This window comes from Copadichromis virginalis, linkage group LG1, assembly GCF_057382275.1.
Source record: "Copadichromis virginalis isolate Kocher_CV1m ecotype Utaka linkage group LG1, C_Virginalis_male_GT1.1, whole genome shotgun sequence".
Lineage (NCBI taxonomy): Eukaryota > Metazoa > Chordata > Actinopteri > Cichliformes > Cichlidae > Copadichromis > Copadichromis virginalis.
In genome coordinates, this window is record NC_140618.1 from 40,051,997 (window position 1) to 40,070,773 (window position 18,777).

The window sequence follows — 18,777 nt, forward strand, 5'->3', positions numbered from 1 at the left end:
TTACAGGCAACCAGTGAAGGGAGGCCAAGACTGGAGTGATATGCGATCTTCTCTTGGTGCCTGTTAAGAGACGTGCTGCAGCATTCTGCACAGTCTGAAGACGATTTAAGGCTGATTTGTTAAAACAAGTAAAAAGGCCATTACAATAGTCTAAACGAGAAGAAATAAAAGCATGAATAATCATCTCAAGTTCAAGCTTTGATACCATTAGTCTGAGTTTAGAAATATTCCGTAAATGATAAAAACAGTTTCGGACCAGCTGCTTAGAATGCTGCTCGAGCGACATCGAGCTGTCAAATAAGACACCGAGATTTCTAAGGCTTGATTTTACGTAAGGGTCTAAGAAGCTGATATGCTGTCTAATTTCTGGGACCATATGGTCTGGAGCAATAATTAGAGTTTCTGTTTTATCAGAGTTTAGTTGGAGAAAATTGTCATATAACCATTTGTTGATTTCTGTCAGACAATTACTTAAATTAGACAATTTATAAAACTCAGACATTTTGAAGGAACAGTATAGTTGGATGTCGTCAGCATAGAGATGATAGGAGATATATTTATAGCGCTTAATAATCTGGCCTAGGGGAAATACATAAAGTAAAAAGAGAATTGGACCCAGGACAGATCCCTGAGGTACCCCACACGGCAAAACTGTTGATTCTGATGTGACATGATTCATGCAAACAGTAAAAGATCTCTCAGACAGATATGATATAAACCATTTTAAAACAACACCAGTAATCCCAAACAAGTTCTCGAGTCTGTTTATCATGATACTGTGATCTACAGTGTCAAAAGCAGAGCTGAGATCCAGCAGGACCAGCACTGTGTATTCTCCATGACTTGCAGAATAGGAGGAACAGTCATTCCTGTTCTCAATTACGCAGCCGCCGAAGGGAGAGACACAGAAGCCAATCACGATCTCTGTACAGGTCCAGACGCAATCGCAGGTCTGTCCAACAAACATTTTGAGAACTAGGATCAATCAAGAAGATTTAGCTCTCCAGTGGATTGTTAAAGGGTGAAATATAACATATATATAAAAAGATCAACTTGAAAAAACTTAATTGGTGGACAGCATTTACCTTTTGTATCCATGCTGGGTGTGTGCTTTGAGATGTTTCTGAGTTATTAAGTTCTTTGATCCATACTTTTTTCAGGTCCCGGTCTCATTCTGACTCCTCGTGGTATGACCGTCCTTCCTCTTCACGATATCGATCACGCTCAAGGTGCCGCGAGAGACGATCCTCACTGAGAAGAAGAGATGAGAAACGTTCATCACCGAGGAAAAGCTGGGAGAGGCGATCGTCGACTGAGAGGTCATCTCCGAGGCGAAAGAAGTCAAGCAGCTCAAAGATCTTGGCAAAGAAACTGCTGGAAACATCAGGTTTGAAAATTGCTTCATGTTTTATTTTTTTGTATGTACTCATTAGTTTTTCTAAGATCAAAGTTCTCCTCCCCCCTCACAACCTTAACTTTACTAATGTAAAGGATAAATAAAGACCAGTGCCACCAGAAATGTCAGCATAGTTTTTTCTACTATTATAAAACTTTCAGAAACGGTAGATGATTTTCGAGACTTGGCACCCACCAAAGTGTGAATCTCTTTTGCACCTGTGGTCTTTTAGCTCTCCAGTCCTTATCAAACCAGTCTGACCTGGAGACTGTCGTCAAAACTTTGGCTCCTGCCCTGCTGGCTGAGCTAGTCAAGATGAAGTCGTCCCCATCAACATCATCATCATCGTCCTCACGTTCTGCATCTCCAGAAACAACTAAAGGGACGCCTAGCACAGAGAAGACAGAGGTGACTTCATATTATGCCTTTTTTCATGAATGCACAGTTTTGGACAATTTATAATGTGATCAGTGACAGATGACGTGATTGTTGATGCCACACAACCAAGATTAAATCTTTCAACACAGATTTATACAAGCAGATAGTTTGAGTCAAGTTGTCATGATGAAATCTGCATTTGGTTTGTTCATAATTTTCTTCCCTGTGTTTCCACAGGCTGGCAAATCTTCCCCTCCGACCATGGTGAGGCTACAAGGGACTGTAAGTAGTCTCTGTCACAGTGATGTGATTTCTGCTATGGAGAAAACATTTTGAAAAACTAAGTCAGTTGTTTTGTTTAGGTCAAAATTACAGGTATGTACACTGAAATTTGTTCACTGTTCAGGGGCGGATCTAGAGAAATTTTCTTAGGGTGGCAAAGAAATCAAATAGGGTGGCAAAATCGAAGCCTTCTTATTTTTCAAACACATATGCAGGTGGTTACATATGGTTAGAATAATTCAAATGCAGTAAGTATACACGTTTTTCATATAAATATAGTCTAGAACTTAATTATTGTCTGTAGCCCACATAATTACACACTTTAGTTACATAAAACATGTGAGTTTCTGTATAGCCTGTATAATAAATAAATATGTAGCCCAACAAGTATAAAATCCAGACACACTGTTAGAAAACAGTCACATTGTTACAGCTTAAATGACACAAAATGTCAGAAATCTGCACTGTCATGAACAACAATTTAAACCTAATTTTTCATGATTTGTTGGATGAACCCACTGAGGTCTGAAATACAATCGGCCATTTTTGACTCCTTTTGAGTTTACGTTTGTATTTCACCCTCAGATTGTTTCATTTTATTTTGTTCCCCTTGCCTTGTTTGGTGTCATTCTTTTCAGCTCAACTGAATTTAGTTGTTTTTTTCACTGACATACTGCATTAGTATTACTGATCTGAAACCACACAAAGAACTTAAAATCCTAGTAGTATGTTTTTACTGTAAAAAAAAAAACACCACAGTATATTTTTATAACTTGAAATGCAAATATAAATTGTACATTTTGTAAACATATACAACTATTTATCTAAAAATGCAGCCGATACACCTGCCATTTTTTTTTTCATTTTGTATAAGAATTTAAAAATATTACTACAACTAAAATGAGAGAACAATTAGGTGTCGCACTAAGATGCCCCACAAACTATGTGTGCCAGTAAAAAAAAAGTTTGTCCACCAAAAGACAGAACAGCACAGGGACAAACCTGCAGGCCTGATAACAGCAGCTGTATCACTCCGCTGGTTTTCTACTTAGTGACAGTGTTTACATTGCAAATGTGCCTTTGTGACATTCATTAGTGCCCTCACTGACACACAAAACAAAACGACTACACAACAGAACTACACAAGACAACACACTAAGTAAACACTCCACACTAAACGTCACAAATCTCCCACATCTAAAAACTCTCTCTCTCACTTGCTTGCTCTGTCTCGCTGCCGTTACCGTCACTCCTAAAACGTTTCCCTCTTCCTAAACAATCAAATCCCACGCGTTGACTGTTTTTTTAATTGGTCAACATGGTACATTTAGGAAGGTGGTGGCTTTTTTTCTTTCTTTACTGTTTTCGTGCTGTCCTTACAAAACGCTTAAAACACACACACACAAAAACGTGACGACAGTATTTAGAACAAAGCGTGGCTTATATATATTATCATAACTCTGGATTTACTGGCCTGTAATTAAAATTTAAAAACTTTGAAGTCCGAATTTTCAATGTGGGCTGAAATAGAAACTCAGCGTGGCTGCAGCTTGTTGCTGTGTCAGCTTACATCAGTCATGTGATTTGGAGGTGCAGCGTGTCCGTGGACCACAGAGGGTTAATAACACTCACCTTCCTTCCATTTCCAGAGTGTAACATCCACCCACCTGTGTAAAAAGCGAAATTCCCATGGTGTTGTTCAGAATGTGCTCTGGCACAATCATAAGCATCGCTTGCTACTGAAAACAAGAAAAAAGCCGGTCCTGCTATGGGCTGAACCATTTGTTAATGGTGGAGGGGGGAACACTATGCAATATTTTCAGTTTTAGCATTTATATTCACTGTTGACTGTAACTACGTTCAAACTGTTAATGCTGTCTTATTTTAATAAACAACACTGTCATATGCAAAACTGGGGTGGCACTTGGGGTGGCAAGGGATCATTTTAGGGTGGCACTTGCCACCCCATGCCACCCTTCTAGATCCGCCCCTGTCACTGTTATAGATGGATGAGTTCATTGACCTACTTGTGAATCGAGAGAAAGTTCCTCTCCTGTTTGTCTCCTGGTTTGCTTCTGCAATCTAAGATAGATATTTATGCACCGTAGCTACAATTCTCTATAAATATACTGTCCGTTCACGGTTGTAGTCCTGCATTCATTATGCGGTTTAAAGTCAGTTGGTTATCCTTACATTTCTTCTACAGTCTCGCACCCCTCAAATTCATAGTCACTTTGGATTATACTGAGCTTTTATATAGTCATCCCCATGTCAGGAAGCTTCCGCTCAAGTCTAATGCTATGAAAGCATACACACTGTACTTTGTTTTTATTTTGCTGTGTTGCATTATGCATTTTTTAAATCTATATATACACATTGCACTGAAAACATCCTTGGAATTGCACTGGTTGCTTGCAAGTTGCCACAGTTGCTTGTGGTTTGCATGGAAGACTCCAACTTGTCTGTAAATACTTGTAAGCTCATGACAAGTGCTCATGTATGATTCTTAGTGTGAATGTAGTAACTTAACAGTTTTGGTAGTAATACAAACTAATGTATGTTCGTTGTGTGTGTGTTTGTAAGGAAGCTGCGGTGGCACCTAAAAATACAGCCAAGGCTACGGAGGCTCAAGTAGGTGTAAATGTAGAAAAATGTTAAAAATTCACTAGGGATGTCGCAATACCAGAGATTTTGTAGTCAGTATAGACACCAATAGAATTGCACCATTCTTGGTTACCAATTTAGTATTGTAATAAAACAATTATCTCATGTACTAACACATACTAAAACTCCTTTATTGAAAAGCTAGTTTAACATGTTCAAATTATATGCACAGTCAACCAGGACATGGTGGTTTTGAGTGCTTAAAAAGGTTTTTCCTTCCCAAGTTTGACATGTGCAATAGTGCTGTTTACACATTGCCTTTTGGGAATCAGTTATCACTGTTTATGGATCCACCTTAAATGAAAAGTACTTTCATAGCTGACTCTTACTGCCTTTTTTGTCAGTGAGTCAAGGTAGAGCTGCACTACGTGAAACAAAGAAAGAAAAAAAGAAGTAAAGGAAAATTAGCATCAGAAACATTTTGTAATAGGTACCTGATTGTGTTCATAGTTGTAGACAGTGCTCAAAGTGAGGTTTATAAGTTAATGTTTGCATTTTTCAGATTTCTGTCTGGAATTTCTTCCATTGCAATTGTGAACTGATCCTGAAATTCTTTTCGTTTGCACAGCTTGTTTCGCTTGATTACAAGGTGCTGTTAATAAGCAACCTGCCAGAGTATCACGATGGCTGTTACGCAGAGGAGGACATCGCCGGTCTGCTCACTCGACACCGATTTGAGTATTACGACGACACGATCTACGTTATACCACAGGCACGCATGGTAAGCACCAGTTTGCATTGGGCTGGGTTATGACCTTCATTTTAATGGCGCTCTAAATCTCTTTTCTAAGACGACCTAACTAACATTTAGTTAGTTAATACATATTTTGTGAGTGCCTGTCTTCATGGTTATTCAGTAAAAATCAGTGTTTGGTTGTTTGTTTTTCCTTCAGGCTTTTGCCCTCATGCCGACAGCAGTGGCAGCTAAAAACATCGTGCTAGCATCAGAAAATCACGATTTTATTCTCAGTGGGTCTAAACTTCGACTGCAGGTTGAGAAGGGCAACATTTTAATGACGCCGGTAAGCACTGTGTGTAGATAATGCAATCTACTGTTGTGACAGATGTTATTACAATTATTTGAAAATATTTGTTTCTGCTTGTTTATTTAAAGTGTGATTATAAATGTAAAAAATATTTCTTTTTGTAGAAAAAAATACCTTTAAGCTGAAATAAATCGAACCGAATCCGAAGTGATGTAATGATTTTGAACTGTTTTTTTTCTTTCAGCTTGAGTTTTATAAGTCTCTGATGAAACGGCTATGCTATGTAAGTAACGCACATATCTCAGAAACAAAGACTGCACTCGAATACCTTTAGATTTATTGGTCAGAGTATAAAGTCATAACTGGAAGCACTCACATCCAAGTCAAAACACCTTGAAAAATGGGGACATACCTGTTTTTTCAGATATTCACACAGGGCTAGGAAAGGTTTGGAGAACTCTTTTCCTGGAATAAATGAAATCCTCATTTAAAAATGCATTTTGTATTTTTTTAAACATTTGTTTAACGATAATTGGGAACGAGCCAAATGCGTTTTCCACGGCACTGTGTGTACATTAGTTTAAATACTTTTTCAACCAGTGTTATCAAAAACAGCGAGAGCTGCAATTATAAATTGTTTGGAAAATGAAGATAGCTGCCAGGGTGCATACCTGCTGTGTGAATATAAGTGCAAACTTATGGCCTTGATCTTGGAGCTGTAGTATAAGAATGTTTGGAATGTCATACTGTTTGTGGGGTTGTTGTTTTTTCACGTTAACCCGGTTTTCTCGAAGCAGCAAGTGACTGACAATGGAGCACGATTAATCTACATCAGGAACATCTCGCCAGGCGAGTCCCGGCATCTCAGAGAAGCTTTGAAAAAAATGGATTGTGTAAGAAACTACCTGCCTCTTCTCAACAAGGTATAAACACACTCATAAATGCCAACAAGTGCATGTGTTAGAAGTCTGTGAAAGGCTGTGTGAGATATGTGCTTGTGTAAGTGTAATCTTAACCATACAGAAAAATTGACAGATTAACCGCTTGCACACCAAACTAAAGGACGTGCACCAACCTTCATAAATCCATCCTTCAAAAGAGATAATGTGTCTAGATTTGGATGCTACTTATCTTGAGGAAAGCACAACTGCAAAACTATAGCGATAGTAAAGAGAGACTGCCGATAAGCTGCTCGCTGAGCAATTCTTCATATGCTCATGCGCACTAGTATTTATCACATTACAGCATTAGTGCAGGGGTCATGTTGAGCATGGCTCCAGTGCATCATTGAGCCAGGATTTCTGACTCTTGAATCCAGTGAACTCCACAATAAAGCTGTACTTAGTTCACTCTTTCCACGTGTGCTTAGCACTTGTTTTCTAACATTTACAATGTGAAGGTAAAATGTTCAGAATACATTTTCTTTCTTGTGTTTCAGGTGTTTATCGAATTTCAGTCTCTTCGTGATGCTGATCGCCTTGGCGTTTGGTACAGCCTTCTAAAACGGCCCACCGGCCACAAATTGTCAAGGCTGAAAATGTCATGGTCCCCGTGCCTGCCCAGCCGGCCTCACAAGGCTACACTTGTGTTTTTTTTCTCTTTCTCCCCCTATCTCTCTGCCTGGGCGGAGCTCACAGCTGGCTCCCGCCCTTGGCTCTCACAGCTGTTGGCGATCAGCTGATTATCCGTCTTCTATTTGAGGCTGGGTCACAGATCCTCTCATCGCGGGATGATTGCGCTACTGACGTTAGTCTACCTTTCCAGCCCCCGTGGTCTTACACCTTTATGCCTTCGTGATTTGTGAGTGATATCTCCCTTTCCCTGTTCCAGCTTATCTTCCCGGACCTGTGACCTCCCCGCGGTACGAACGTGTGTGAGGACGTGAGCGAGCGTGAGAGAGAGAGAGCCTTCCCCTAATCCCCTGGAACCCTGAATTTCCCGTCACTGTATATATTATTGCACGGGTGTGTAAATAAATTGTGTTTTGAGACATCAACCTGCTCTGCGCTTGAGTCCCTGCTTTCAGCCCGTGACAGAAAATACCACAGTGTGGATGTACCTCACTGCGTAAGTGTTTTTTAAATGGGATTTTAAACAAATATGATTTAAACGGAAACAAAAAGATGGGTTAAGTTAATGGAAGGTCATCTGGTAAGACCTTTCTTTCGCTTTCTGTTTGTGAAACACTCATGAATAGATTTTTCAGGTCTCCCCTGGGCTGTGGATAAAGTGCAGACAAAACTGCTGATTTATTGTTGTTCACAATCAATCATTGTGACACATTCCCTCAACTTTTATCCACTAACACTGTGATTCTGGTTCCCACAAATCCTTTGATGCTCATTTGCCTTATTATCTCTCTGACCTCTTTTCTGGCCCCTCCAGAAATCTTTGCTCCATCAGTGGTCAATTTCCTTCTGCTTGTCTCTGCCCCAGACACATGAGCCAGAGCCATTACTTAAACTGCACTTTTTCAGTCTGGCATTTGATCTAACCCACTAATCGTTGTTTTTCTGATGTCTATGATACCTTGGGTATCTGTAAAGGTGCTTAAAGTTCAAATAAAAGTCAAAACATTGATATTACTGGATCATTGTAAACATTAAAAACCTGTTTTGCACCACTCGTTTTTCCTTTTCTTTCCCCCACAAAACTTTTAACAAAACTTATTTTTGCTTGTGCAGCACCAAGATTGCCAGACAAAGCTTTGCCAGACAGCGAGGTTGCTGTTGATGGTGCAACTGTCCCAACAGAAGATATTACCATCCCACAACGCAGCACTTCACCATATTGGATCACAATGACAACTAGTCCCTTTGTGTTCCCCACTGTCTCTCCTTGGTTCACAATCCCAGGTGAGAGAAACAGCTGGAAACTAAAATTAACCTCCAGATATAAAGTGTTGACTGTTACTAACTGTGTCTGTTTTACACTTCTAGAGTATTTAACTGTCAGTGAACCTGATGACATTGAGGTGAGTGCATCTTATAAACCCAGGTTTCATGTGTTAAACAGGAATCCTTGAGTAAATACCAAGAGGTGTCCATTTTTCCAAATACTCACCTCAAAAACCACATTTCTTTTTTTCTGCTAAACTTGGTTTCATTTTGTCTTCTCTATGTGCTCAGTAATAATAATATATTTTTTAAAAAGTACCGCAAAGTTTCTCTTCGAATAAACTTTGGTTCTTGAACCTTGTGTCTTGCAGAAAGCCCAATCTCAAGGTTCTACGTTCTCCACCATCATGTTGACCGGTTTGCCAGAAGGAAACTACAGACAGGAGGATGTCACCAAGCTGGTGTGGCGTTACGTCCCTGATCAGACTGTTCAGACTCTGTACTACAAAATAATCGTTTTATCACTGCAGAGGAGGGTGAGGAGTAGACCCAGCAGGCTGATACAGAGAAATTTGCATTTGCAAATTGAATTCAATTTAATGATTGATATTGAATGTTTCCTCTGCATCATTTTTCCCCTCCAGGCCTTTGTGTTTTTTAACAGCTGGGATGCGTGCTGCGATTTCGCCAGGGATTACCTCAAAAATCCAGTTACTGTTGGAGAGTGGACGCTCAGAATCCACATTGTTTTACAAGACATGCTTCCTGGTACAAGTGAGGTATGAAAATGGAGCAATCGGGGGCTGTTAAATCGGGGGCATGCTCCTGTTTCACTCAAACTATTCAGATCCCAATCAAAACAGATTTCTCCTCTAAGGAGTGAGCACAGCATCATCCTTCTCTGGGCTAATATTACTAGAATGAGAATACTCAGAGTACTTTATTGATCCCTGGGGGAAATATATTGGTTACAGTACAAACAGTAACACAGACAGATACAAGAAGTAAGGAATAGCACAATATATACAATATATACATACATATAAGTCACTCATTGATAAATATCTGAATAAGAAATGGAAAAACTAAAAATATGCATGAATTTCAAATCAACTATTTATTGTTACTTCGTCTGTATTTGTTCTAGTGATGGGATTTCCGGCTCTTTTTAGAGATCCGGCTCTTTCGGTTCGGCTCACTAAAAAGAGCCGGCTCTTTCGGCTCCGAACCGGCTCTTCAGGTTGTTTTGTTGCTTTAATTAATTTATTATTAACAATAATATAAAATTATGCACAAAAGGAATTACTAACGTAAAAACAAGTGGTTTTATTTATATATGTTTATATATAAATATATGCGGTGGCCCCTAGAGACAAAACACGTACAAACTCCAAAACACATTTCTAGCATGAACTGAACTTCCAAAGCAGAGCTACTAGATCACTTAAATTACACAATTGAAAGCATGTGTGTATTGTTTGTGTATTTATACACAGGCACTCATATATATATTCAAATAATTTTAAAAAAAAGTTCATTTACCTGTTATTACCACACACCAAATCCGGTCGTTGGTACTTGCTGGCTTGTGTAGCCACAAGATAACAAAGGCTCAACACTGCGCCCAGCATCCTGGAGCACTTCTGTTGTCTTTTGTACGTGTTTTGAGTTTTTATGTGCTTCTGTTTTTATATGCTTCTGAGTTTTTACGTGCTTCGGAGTTTGTACGTGTTTTTACATGTTTTGGAGTTTTTACGTGTTTTGGAGTTTGTACGTGTTTTTACGTGTTTTGGAGTTTGTACATGCTTCAGAGTTCGTACGTGATTTGAAGTTTGTATGTGCTTTGTCTCTAGGGGCCACCGTAAATATACTTTTATTTATTCACTCCACATAAAATGTAATAAATAAATCATATAATACAAAAATCAACTATTCACATTTCAAGTTTTAACTATTTAAATTTTCAGCTTTTTCCTTTCACAAATTTAAAGTGAAAAGAACACAAAACACTGCAAACCACAACACAATTAAATATAAATTATAATATGAAAACTAAAAGAACATGCATATTCTCTGTCATATGGACCTGCATGAATAAACTTTCTCAATCCTTTATCATCTGCAACCGAAAATAGTTGTGGATGATTACTATACCTTTCTAATGTTGTTGTCCCTGCCTCTCTTTCTCTCTCTCTGGCTCTGTTCCTGTGCTACTGAGTGTAACTACCGCCCCTCCCCCCTCTGCCCAGCGTAAAGCACAAGGCCCGCGTGCAGAGTGAAGCGGGAAAAAAGTGCGAGAGAGAGGCTGAGAGAAAGAAAAAAAAAAAAAAAAGCAGCAGGCTCGGGTCTCCCTGATCTTAACGCTGGTTGTTTTTCAGCATGTTCCAGAGTCGGAGTCTCTGGAGGACCGGCTGCTGAGTGTGGAGGTCTCCGAGGTGAATGTGGACCTTGTCATGATGATCATGGAAGTGGTGGCGTCCATCGCTGCTTTTGTCAGATTCTTGCCGCTTGCCAACAGGGTACGATTTCATAAACACGTGCAACTGTTTTATGTTTTACAGAAGGCTGCAAGGCTTGTCATGGTGTCTGCTGTTCTTTTCATATTGAGAAACATTTTAAATGAGTCTGAAGGAGACTTTGTGGTTTTTTAACACGAGTTGAGCAAGTTTAAATATTCCATGTACAGACAGTCCCTGCGGCAGGCAATCTGAATTACACATGCCTTTGCAAACACTGGTGAAGAAGGACTGCCTGAAATGCACCAAGTTCTCAACCAAGTAGTAATCTTATGACCTGTTCAGCCTTTTGTCCTGGCCCATCGAGCAGGGGAGATCCCTGCAGTTTGAGGCAGCGCTAAGTTATTCTTTTAGTGTTTCTTGCTCAGTGGTTTTATTGTTCAATCAAAACTTTGCAAAAGTATAGAAATATGTTTGCACTTATTTCCCATTTGCAAGTTTAAAACTCCAAGATTTTTTTTTCTTTGCCTTGTACTATCGTACAGGGCAGTAAAGAAACTCGCCAGGACAAATTCTTTATCGCCCTGTACAATACAAATCGTGCCTGTAGCACACCCATTGAGTACCACTGTGTTGCTCAAATATCCGTTCTGTTCTCTCAGATATGCATTGAGATGGCCGAACCTGGTGGATTAACACAGGTGATGGAGAGCAAAGTCACCAAGGACTATTTATCTGCTTGGTAAGTGTGTCCCACGATCAGAAGTGAGAAAAAGAGGAAATTTATTTTACACTGTGTTTCTTCATTTTCTTTAAAGTGTCTTCATGTCTGTCTGACCTTGTGCTTCTTTCTCTCCTCTTCATAGCAGTAAAGCTGGACGTATTGAGTCGTGAGTATCTTTCTTTTTCAGCTTTAGTGGCAGAGTCAAATATACCATACGCTCCTCAAGGTCGTCTGTAGTAAACAGTTCCCAAAGATGCAAAAAGAGCAGCATGTGATTTAGATATAAGCAACTCTAGATTAGGAATTTGAAATGGAATTTCTTATTTCACATGAACATTTTGTGACAACAAACCTCTTTTCGTGGTAACCTACTGGCATCTTTGCTTTCAAATTCAGTTTGAAGAGCCTGAAACAGCGTCTGCAAGACTCTGGTGACAACCTCAAAATGAAAACCAAGAAGACCGCAGAATCGACTGATGCAGTGACCAAAGGTGACTGCCAGGCGGAGAGCCAGAGGACCGAGGAGGAAGCAGGGACCCAGCCCGATGCTGCAGCCGCCCCTGCTGGACAGCAGCCAGAGCCCAAGTGTCCTGATGACGAGACACAGGAGGGAGAGGAGAATGATGGATGGAGCATGGCCGACATTAAAGGTACAAAGAGCTGCTTTAAATCAGCAAAATACACCGCTCTGACAGCCAAAACACAGTAAAGTGAATATAAAAAGACAAGTTGTGATATTTTGTGGCTCTGATCTCATATTTGTGCTCCTCACTGTGCTACAGACATTCAGCCTGGTGGTAGTAATATATTTTATATATGTGGTGTTTAAGAAATGCTCCGTTGGTGCGATGACTATGTCCCACACCATCACCAGCCTGAGATTTTGATACAAGGCAGGATGGATCCAAGATTTCTGACCCTACCATCCTAATGTCACAGCAGAAACTGAGATTCAACAGACCAGGCAGCGTTTTTATTTTACAGCGTTGCTGAGCCTGTGTGAATTGTACCCTCAGTTTTGCGTTCTTAGCTTAGAGAAGTCGAACCCAGTGTGGTCTTCTGCTGCTGTAGCTCATCTGCTTCAGTGTTGGATGTGCTGTGCGTTCAGAGATGCTCTTGTGCATTGTAATAAGTGGTTGTTTGGCTTGCTCTGGCCTTCCGGTCAGCGTGAAGCAGTTATTTCATTCTCCTCTAAACTCAAAAATGCATTTCCTCCAGGGAACTGCCACTCACTGGATATTTTCTGTTTCAGACGGTTTTATGTAAACCCTAGAGATGCTTCTGTGGGAAAATCCCAGCACATCAGCAGTTTTTGAAATGCTAAGCTCAGCAAACATGCCACGTTTAAGTGACTTAAATTATTTTTCTTCTTCATTCTGATGCTCAGTTTGAATTTCAGCAGGTCACCTGACCATGTCTACATACCTAAATCACTAAGTTGCTGCCATGTGATTGGCTGATTAGAGAGTCGCATTAATGAGCAGTCAAACAGGTGTACCTAATAAAGTGGCCGATGAACGTTTCAGCTTTTCAAGTAAATCGAAATCATTTGTTCAATTATTATTGAGTTATAATTGAATGTTTAAATATGTTATAAACCCAGTGGCTCCTGTAGCAGATTCGTTGATGATTAACGTGTCGCTCTTTTCATTTTCAGTTGTGGCTAAACGCAGGAGGGAGCTTGTCGGAGCTGAGGCAAAGCCATCTCGCTCTCAGTCTCCGTGTGTTGTAGCAGATTTCAGACTGCCTCAGTTCAACCCTAACAGCCCCATCGGTCAGACACACACACTCTAAATTCAAATGTGTTGTTAATACTTGTCTAATCTTCCTGTTTCTGCTTCTCTGCAGGTCAGGAGTTTGTGGTCCCTAAATCAGGATTTTTCTGTAACATCTGCTCTGTTTTCTGCCTGAATGAGAAGACCGCCAAGGAACTCCACTGCTGCAGCCAGAAACACTACGACAACCTGCAGGTACGCACGCACATACATATACACGATTCAGCACACAAAATCACACTGTTGGCCTAACGATGTTTGTTTTCTCACTTTTCCCTTTTTTTAGAAATATTATGAGGAACGTCGACAAAGAGCTACAAAAGCTTTGTCTCAGACGTCTCCAGGCTCCGTTTCTGACTGATGGACCTGATCTACTGTATTTTTAACACATAACTGTGCAGAGTGTATATATATGTGTGTCCTGGATGACTGTGGATATGTTTGCGGTTTTGTGATTTGTTTCTTATTTCCTGTTTTACTTTGAAAGTTCATGTCTTATGTCAGTGTGTTCAGTTTTACCTCTCCCCTGTCTCGTTAGCCTGATTTCTCCCAGCTGTGTCTCCCTCCCTCCCGCCCATTCCCTAATTACTCCCCTGTGTATTTAAGCCCTGTGTTTTCCTGGGCTCCCTGTCGCGTCGTACCTTCAACCTGCTGTGTGTTTGTAATGGCCAGTCCTCCAGCACCTCGCTTTAGAGTCTTGTTTTCCTTTTGTAAGTTTTATTTTGTCAGTCATTCTTCCAGCAATAAAGCTGCGTTTTCAGTTTATTCCCGTCTCCAAGAGTCCTGCATTTTTGCGTCCACCGCTTCTGCTCGCCTGCCACACAGCCAACCATGACAATAGCAGAATCTAGTATAACATGGAAACACCTACCTGAAACACAGACTTTATGTATTTTAAGTACTTGAGTAAATGTTCCCACTACTATCTGCACTCACTTCTGAAGATATTTAGACTAGTGAGAGAACTCTGAGCTCCTCCGCTTCATGTGAGATTCACTTTCCACTGTTTCCTTTCTTTCTTTCTTTTTTTTAAATCCCTTTCCATTGCATTAATGTCTTGAAATACCAGGAAACCAAGCATCTGCCTCTGGAGACTTTTGACTCAAAAGGCAATAAAAACCAAAACAAATGTAAAAAAATGAATACAGGAAAAATTCCATTTTCACAAATGTCAAAACATTTTTTAATTAAAATTAATCTTTTTTTCCTATTAAAAAGTTGTAAAAATGAGTCCAAGGCCATGATGCCATAGCAGAGGATGTACTTCCTGAGGGAGCTGAAGAAATTCAACCTGCCAACACGGGCGATGATGCAATTCTACACTGCAATCATCGAGTCCATCCTCAACTCCATCACCGTGTGGTACGCTGGAGCCACTATCAGGGACAGTGGCGGTCCTAGCCTGTTTGGCGCCACGGGCGAACACTCTCTCTGCCCAATGGTGTGCTTGGTTATCCTTTCATGAGTTATTTAAAAGTTTCTCTTTGTTCACAGCCATTGATATGTCGAAGAGGTTAACATGTTAGGAGCGGATCGAAATTGTGTTGATATCTGGTGAACGCAGTAACCGGGTCATTGCAGCAGATTTCAATGCAAGACACCCTACGAGACCACCCATCTCCCATGCTACAGTCAGCAAACTGCTCGCTAAGTTTTGTGAAACTGCTTCAGTGTTTATTTTGCGAAGCAGCAGGCGCACCTCGCAAACGGAGGGCGCCCTTACTCCCAGCAAATGGGCGATAGAAAACCGATCGGTGCCTGTACCATTCCCAATATGCGCCGGCTGATGTCGGGGCAGCATGAGTACGAGCAATTTTTTTTTTTTTCGCCGATGCCCGTGATGCCGCCCCCCACCACGATGCCGCCCCGGGCAACCGTTGTGCGCTCTGCTGAGAAGGTGATTGGCTGCAAACTCCCATCTCTGCAGGACCTGTGCACCTCCAGGACACTGGGGCGTGCAGCTCAGATCACAGCTGACCCTTCTCACCCTGGACACAGTCTGTTTCTGTTAAGAAAAAAATATACCATCTCAAAAGAAACACAACTCAAACATGCACACAACAAGACAACACAGCCTGTTCCCCTACAGCACAGCAGATTTCAACATAAGCCACAGCACTATAACCCAGCTCAGTGTATTCATCAGCAGAAATATCTTATTTTAATAGTTTTTAAATAGAGTGTTTGACAGCTTCGCGTGTCATTTTTCTACAATGCCAATCCGATTACTCATATCATGTGAGGATGAAGACAGCACTGCTTGATAAGATTGTCAAGGTGTGCTGTGTTTTGGTGAATATGTGCCCCAGTGTGGTTGTCAAACCAGGGCTGTATGTACTCACTCTTGCTAAGTACATGTGAAGAGATGTTGAATAAAAAAAGTAAAAGAAAAGGTACTTTTGTTTTGTGTTTTATTGAAAGCACTTTCCATAAAGTGTAATTGTTTCCAATGAAGAAAGAAATAGGTAGGTTTGCATGTGTAATTAGTGTGTCATTGCAGAAGAAGCTTAATGTGTACTTTGTAAAAACAATGGGGAAAAAAAGGTGTCTGAAGAAGAAATGATAAATGTCCTTTTTTTTCAAGCCCTCTCTGGCCGGCTGTTTCAGTGCCTCGCTTGGGGGGCGGGGAGACGTGCACTGGCGTTTCCTTTTTGCTTTTTCCTGCTCTCTAGTGATGGGATTTCCGGCTCTTTTTAGAGATCCGGCTCTTTCGGTTCGGCTCACTAAAAAGAGCCGGCTCTTTCGGCTCCGAACCGGCTCTTCAGGTTGTTTTGTTGCTTTAATTAATTTATTATTAACAATAATATAAAATTATGCACAAAAGGAATTACTAACGTAAAAACAAGTGGTTTTATTTATATATGTTTATATATAAATATATGCGGTGGCCCCTAGAGACAAAACACGTACAAACTCCAAAACACATTTCTAGCATGAACTGAACTTCCAAAGCAGAGCTACTAGATCACTTAAATGACACAATTGAAAGCATGTGTGTATTGTTTGTGTATTTATACACAGGCACTCATATATATATTCAAATAATTTAAAAAAAAGTTAATTTACCTGTTATTACCACACACCAAATCCGGTCGTTGGTACTTGCTGGCTTGTGTAGCCACAAGATAACAAAGGCTCAACACTGCGCCCAGCATCCTGGAGCACTTCTGTTGTCTTTTGTACGTATTTTGAGTTTTTATGTGCTTCTGAGTTTTTATATGCTTCTGAGTTTTTACGTGCTTCGGAGTTTGTACGTGTTTTTACGTGTTTTTGGAGTTTTTACGTGTTTTGGAGTTTGTACGTGTTTTTACGTGTTTTGGAGTTTGTACATGCTTCAGAGTTCGTACGTGATTTGAAGTTTGTATGTGCTTTGTCTCTAGGGGCCACCGTAAATATACTTTTATTTATTCACTCCACATAAAATGTAATAAATAAATCATATAATACAAAAATCAACTATTCACATTTCAACTTTTAACTATTTAAATTTTCAGCTTTTTCCTTTCACAAATTTAAAGTGAAAAGAACACAAAACACTGCAAACCACAACACAATTAAATATAAATTATAATATGAAAACTAAAAGAACATGCATATTCTCTGTCATATGGGCCTGCATGAACAAACTTTCTCAATCCTTTATCATCTGCAACCGAAAATAGTTGTGGATGATTACTATACCTTTCTAATGTTGTTGTCCCTGCCTCTCTTTCTCTCTCTCTGGCTCTGTTCCTGTGCTACTGAGTGTAACTACCGCCCCTCCCCCCTCTGCCCAGCGTAAAGCACAAGGCTCGCGTGCAGAGTGAAGCGGGAAAAAAGTGCGAGAGAGAGGCTGAGAGAAAGAAAAAAAAAAAAAAACCCACGTGATGGCTCGCGATAAGGAGCCGGCTCGCGTCGTTCACGTCAAAGAGCCGGCTCTAAGAGCCATTTCGTTCGCGAACGACCCATCACTATTTCACATGTGTTCATATCACAAAGAATACACATCTACTTAAATCAAATTCAAGTCAAATGGTTAAAAAAATAATTTCACACACAAAAAAAGAGCTAGAAAATTCACCACACTGGGAAGGGTGAAGACAATTGGGTCGCCCGGCCCTGGCCACGAGGTGTCCCTTATTTATTTTTCAGGGAGTTGGCAACCCTAACTGTAACGCACTTTATGTGGGGGTCAGTCAGTTGTTACTCTGACATCTGCAGCTGGTTCAAAATGTATATTGACAGTGCATAGGTGTATCATATATAAGAGACAAATGTTCCTTCAGTATGTTGGCATTACTAAATTTGGCTCAAATGCTTACATACATGTGTAAAAAGAAAATGTACAAGCTGTGAGCTGTTTCAAATCAAATCACTTTTATTGTCACATCACATGTGCAGGTACATTGGTACAGCACATGTGAGTGAAATTCTTGTGTGCGAGCTTCACAAGCAACAGAGTTGTGCAAAATACAATAATGTAAACAAGCAAAATACAAGAATGGCTACATCTGAAACTAATAAATATATGTACAATATATAATAGTATATATATGTTTCTGATAAAATGAAGAGTAGACTGATACATGAAATATTCCTTTATTGGGTGAGAAAATCAGACCATGTCATAACTGCTTTAAGTCATACAGAATAGATATCAGAGCTTTAAACAGGCTGACGTCTGCTAAATGGGTCAAACTGGGCAGAAAGTATACAAACACATAACATCCTTATAGAATATGATGTAACACTATAGATCAACTTACCTCAGAATATATAAAGCATATAAACAATTACAGCAATATGATGCAACAAACACAGCAGTGCTACTGATCCAAAATACTCAAAGTTTTATAGAACTGAAACAAACATTTATTTTTAGCTCCATTCTGCTGCTGATACAGACTTTAGGTTTCTGAACATTAAACTTGTTGCTGCCTTTCATAGTGTGTAACCTGAAGGCCCTGAGTACTTTCTCCCACACTGGAAACACTGGAATGATAAAATTATTTGAACATTACCTAATAAGACTGATTCAGGACAGACAATTAGTTATTTTAAACTTTTCTAGCAGTCCTTCACAAACAGGGAACAGTCTGTCTATTCTCTCCATCTGTCAGCTGCTGCTGGCTCTTCCTCCTCCTCTTCCTCACATACTGCTGAGATTGTCCTGGTGGATCATCAGGGGTGCAAAGCCTCACAGATGATGTAATGCAGTGGGTCCCTCAGTCTGTCCTCACCCTGGACACTTGCAGGTGTCACACATAGAAATCAAATGTGTGATAAGCTGCAGGATTCAA

General features: G+C 40.1%; 2 protein-coding genes and 1 long non-coding RNA gene across 5 annotated transcripts; 2 read left to right on the forward strand and 1 right to left on the reverse strand.

Moving 5' to 3' along the window:
• Positions 1 to 888: 888 nt before the first annotated feature.
• LOC146719264 (uncharacterized) lies at positions 889 to 10,830 on the reverse strand. Its single transcript, XR_014921279.1, has 4 exons — positions 10,698 to 10,830; positions 1,592 to 1,784; positions 1,086 to 1,251; positions 889 to 952 (listed from the first exon to the last, which is right to left on the reverse strand). It is a non-coding gene; the product is annotated as an uncharacterized LOC146719264 (long non-coding RNA).
• Positions 1,694 to 7,138, forward strand: LOC146719265 (uncharacterized). The gene is made up of 7 exons (XM_085462564.1): positions 1,694 to 1,804; positions 2,012 to 2,056; positions 4,640 to 4,687; positions 5,289 to 5,441; positions 5,614 to 5,742; positions 5,951 to 5,989; positions 6,504 to 7,138. Exons 1-7 carry the CDS (start codon positions 1,712 to 1,714, stop codon positions 6,633 to 6,635), a joined length of 639 nt encoding a protein of 212 aa, XP_085318690.1. The 5' UTR covers positions 1,694 to 1,711; the 3' UTR covers positions 6,636 to 7,138.
• LOC146719266 (uncharacterized) lies at positions 7,399 to 14,263 on the forward strand. 3 transcript variants are annotated; one of them, XM_085462534.1, is made up of 12 exons: positions 7,399 to 7,773; positions 8,391 to 8,561; positions 8,646 to 8,680; positions 8,915 to 9,079; positions 9,188 to 9,322; positions 10,922 to 11,062; positions 11,662 to 11,741; positions 11,866 to 11,889; positions 12,120 to 12,373; positions 13,381 to 13,497; positions 13,572 to 13,693; positions 13,785 to 14,263. In XM_085462534.1, the coding sequence occupies exons 2-12, from the start codon at positions 8,507 to 8,509 to the stop codon at positions 13,857 to 13,859; spliced, it is 1,203 nt and encodes a 400-aa protein (XP_085318660.1). In that variant the 5' UTR covers positions 7,399 to 7,773; positions 8,391 to 8,506; the 3' UTR covers positions 13,860 to 14,263. The 3 variants fall into 3 exon arrangements, with proteins under 3 accessions (XP_085318660.1, XP_085318669.1, XP_085318677.1); XM_085462543.1 differs by having other exon boundaries at positions 11,869 to 11,889; XM_085462551.1 differs by lacking the exons at positions 8,391 to 8,561; positions 8,646 to 8,680.
• Positions 14,264 to 18,777: the final 4,514 nt, after the last annotated feature.